Consider the following 2525-nt stretch of genomic DNA (forward strand, 5'->3'; position numbering starts at 1 on the left):
CCCTTCATCTTTTCATTAACTAAGGTTTTCAGACAGTGGAAAACTGTTGCAAATTTTGCAATTTTATTCTGAAAGTTTCTACTGATTATCTTTTTCCCATTCTGTTCAACTAATTCAGAATAACCACACTTTGAGAGAGCAAAAATGCATAATCATAATGTAATACTTGGGAAGGAAATCCTCTAATATCTTGCCACCTCAGTTATATTTCCTAACTTGAAATAAGTTTTATTGTAGCTGATCCCTTCCAACAAAATCAGATAGTCACAGTCCTCAGTCCATTACACACTGCCATCCTTATAGCCATATGTTCTGGGTATTAAAATTTTCAGCAGAGCCAAATTACATAATTTCTCATTTAGTCTTGATTTGTGTTAGATATATTTGAGCAATCAAGCTTTAAGAATAAATAAAAAGAAAATCATGGAATCAAATTAACTATTCAGGTCATTCACAAGATAATGACTGGTGTGTTAAACCTCAGTGCTGGACTTCCAAGATTTAAATTAAGAAAGAAAAATAATTTAGATAATACTTACTAATAGTTATGCTTCTGTTTTGCCCTCTTCTGCCTGGATAACAACATTACATTGAAAGAAAATCCTTCCCAGAAAACCAGCAGGGTAAAAAAACCTCCCACACTTAAATTTCACATTCTTTGCCATGATTCATTGTGTTAAATGAACCAGCTATTTGCAAATTCAGTTGATAATTTGGTGCAAAAAAACAGAGGGGGAAAAACATTCTGAGCAGTTTCCCAAATACTGTTAACTTTAGTTTGAAATCCAACATATTTTTAAGAAAATGTTTTTTTAAAAAAATCCCAAACTAAATGAAATCTTGCAGTGCAAGGAGCACAGCACTTTTTCATTATTCAGGAAAAATGAGAAATTCTGAAGTCAACTCAAGTTGTACATGTTGTATTTTTTCATTATGCCAGTCAGCAAACAACAAAAAAAGCTGCATAGTTCTCATTTTGACACCAGATTGATAAGACCGTATGAACAGGCAATTGAAGCGCCTGTGTTAATTACAAAATTAAGTTAGATCACATTTGCTTCTGCCAGCAAAACTGGCATTAATGACTGAGCCCAGAACTCAGGGCTACAGCATCCATTCGCAGGATCAGAGATCAGCTGCTGCTTCAGCAAAAGGCAGGGAATAAACTCAGTTGCTTGGAGAGATTTCTGAACTTTAGTTTAGAATGTTGTCAGAGCATATACAGTTTGTGGTTATCATATTTTTTTGTCCATTTTCTAATATCTTAATCTAAAAATATTTGGTTTCCCGTAAATAATTGCAACTCACGGGGTAAACAAATAGCTAAAAGAAGTTTCTCAGGGACTGAAATGTGATTTCAGGACATGGTCTAGGGGACATGGTGGCGCTGGATTAATGGTTGGACTTGATGATCTTGAAGGTCCTTTCCAACCTAGTGTTTCTGTCATTCTGTGATTTTCTAGTTCATGTACAGATTGCAGTTAATACAAACGTTGCACCTTGCTAAAGCTAAAATGAAAAACATATCACTTAGTGATGCTTTTGTTCAAAAAGCAGCCCTCTGGTAATAATTTATGAACAAATGGCTGAGTAAATCAAAGGTGACTTATGAGTCTTGATCTTTCCTATAATAGAGTAAAAATGTATTTCGGTAACATACCTGGATATACTGTACTGTAAGGTGTGGGGTTTTTTAATACAGGGATTTTACTGACCTATAAATGGGTGGAATAATGAAAGCAGGTGTTGTAATCTCCTTCTGTCCAGGGTTTCATGACACAAAACACACCTAAGCAGAACGAGCACTGTCTCAAGAACTTTGACCTGACTGAGTACCGCCAGGTGCTGAGCCACCTCTCCATCCAGATCTACCAGCAGCTCATTAAGATAGCAGAGGGCATACTCCAACCCATGGTCGGTGAGTACAGAGTGCAGTAGCTTTTAGGAGGGTATTTTTTTTTTTTTGCTGTAATTATCTACTCTGAGTGTTTTTCAGACCTTTGTACGGTGCTAGCATGACTCCTCCCCAAAGGAATAGCCTGCAGTTGGCAGACAGGCATGTGTTCCAAAAAAAGTCTCGGTTTGGAGCAGGTCCTCGTGTTAGCAGTGACCTGGCGTTAGGGAGGCAAACCTGGAGGAGATTTTATTTTTCCTCATGATGGAAACTAATGGAGATGAGGGTTTTTTCCCCCGATAGAAAATTCCTCCTTCCTTTCTGCTGGGGAGGTAGCGACAAAGGTGAGGTGGTGCTGGTGGGTCCATAGGAACAGCGTTCCACTCCAGACCAGGTTCATGGTTTAATTTTTTCTGGGTGGAAATGCACATTATGGGGGAATTGGGAAGAGGAAGAAGAGACTAAGACCTTGTTTTGCAAGGGTGTGCCAGTCAGTATGCAAAGAGTTACCTCCTCAGCTAAATCTGTCTTCCTTGCTAAGCTGAGCAGCAGTTCTCAGTGCTTTATATTTTCTAGCTCTGCTGACATTTTCCTTGAGCTCCCAGCCTGGTCTCCTCTATATCTGGGACTC

At 38.4% G+C, this 2525-nt stretch overlaps 1 protein-coding gene across 1 annotated transcript in view; it reads left to right on the forward strand.

Moving 5' to 3' along the window:
• Positions 1 to 2525, forward strand: part of LOC104621021 (unconventional myosin-Vb-like) — a gene marked incomplete at its 5' end in the record, with an annotated part of 27720 nt that overhangs the window by 21461 nt on the left and 3734 nt on the right. Inside the window, 1 exon segment of the mRNA XM_010287400.1 lies at positions 1768 to 1918. Coding sequence (XP_010285702.1) covers positions 1768 to 1918 — 151 coding nt within the window.

The sequence above is a fragment of the Phaethon lepturus genome, unplaced genomic scaffold (assembly GCF_000687285.1).
Source record: "Phaethon lepturus isolate BGI_N335 unplaced genomic scaffold, ASM68728v1 scaffold26645, whole genome shotgun sequence".
NCBI lineage: Eukaryota > Metazoa > Chordata > Aves > Phaethontiformes > Phaethontidae > Phaethon > Phaethon lepturus.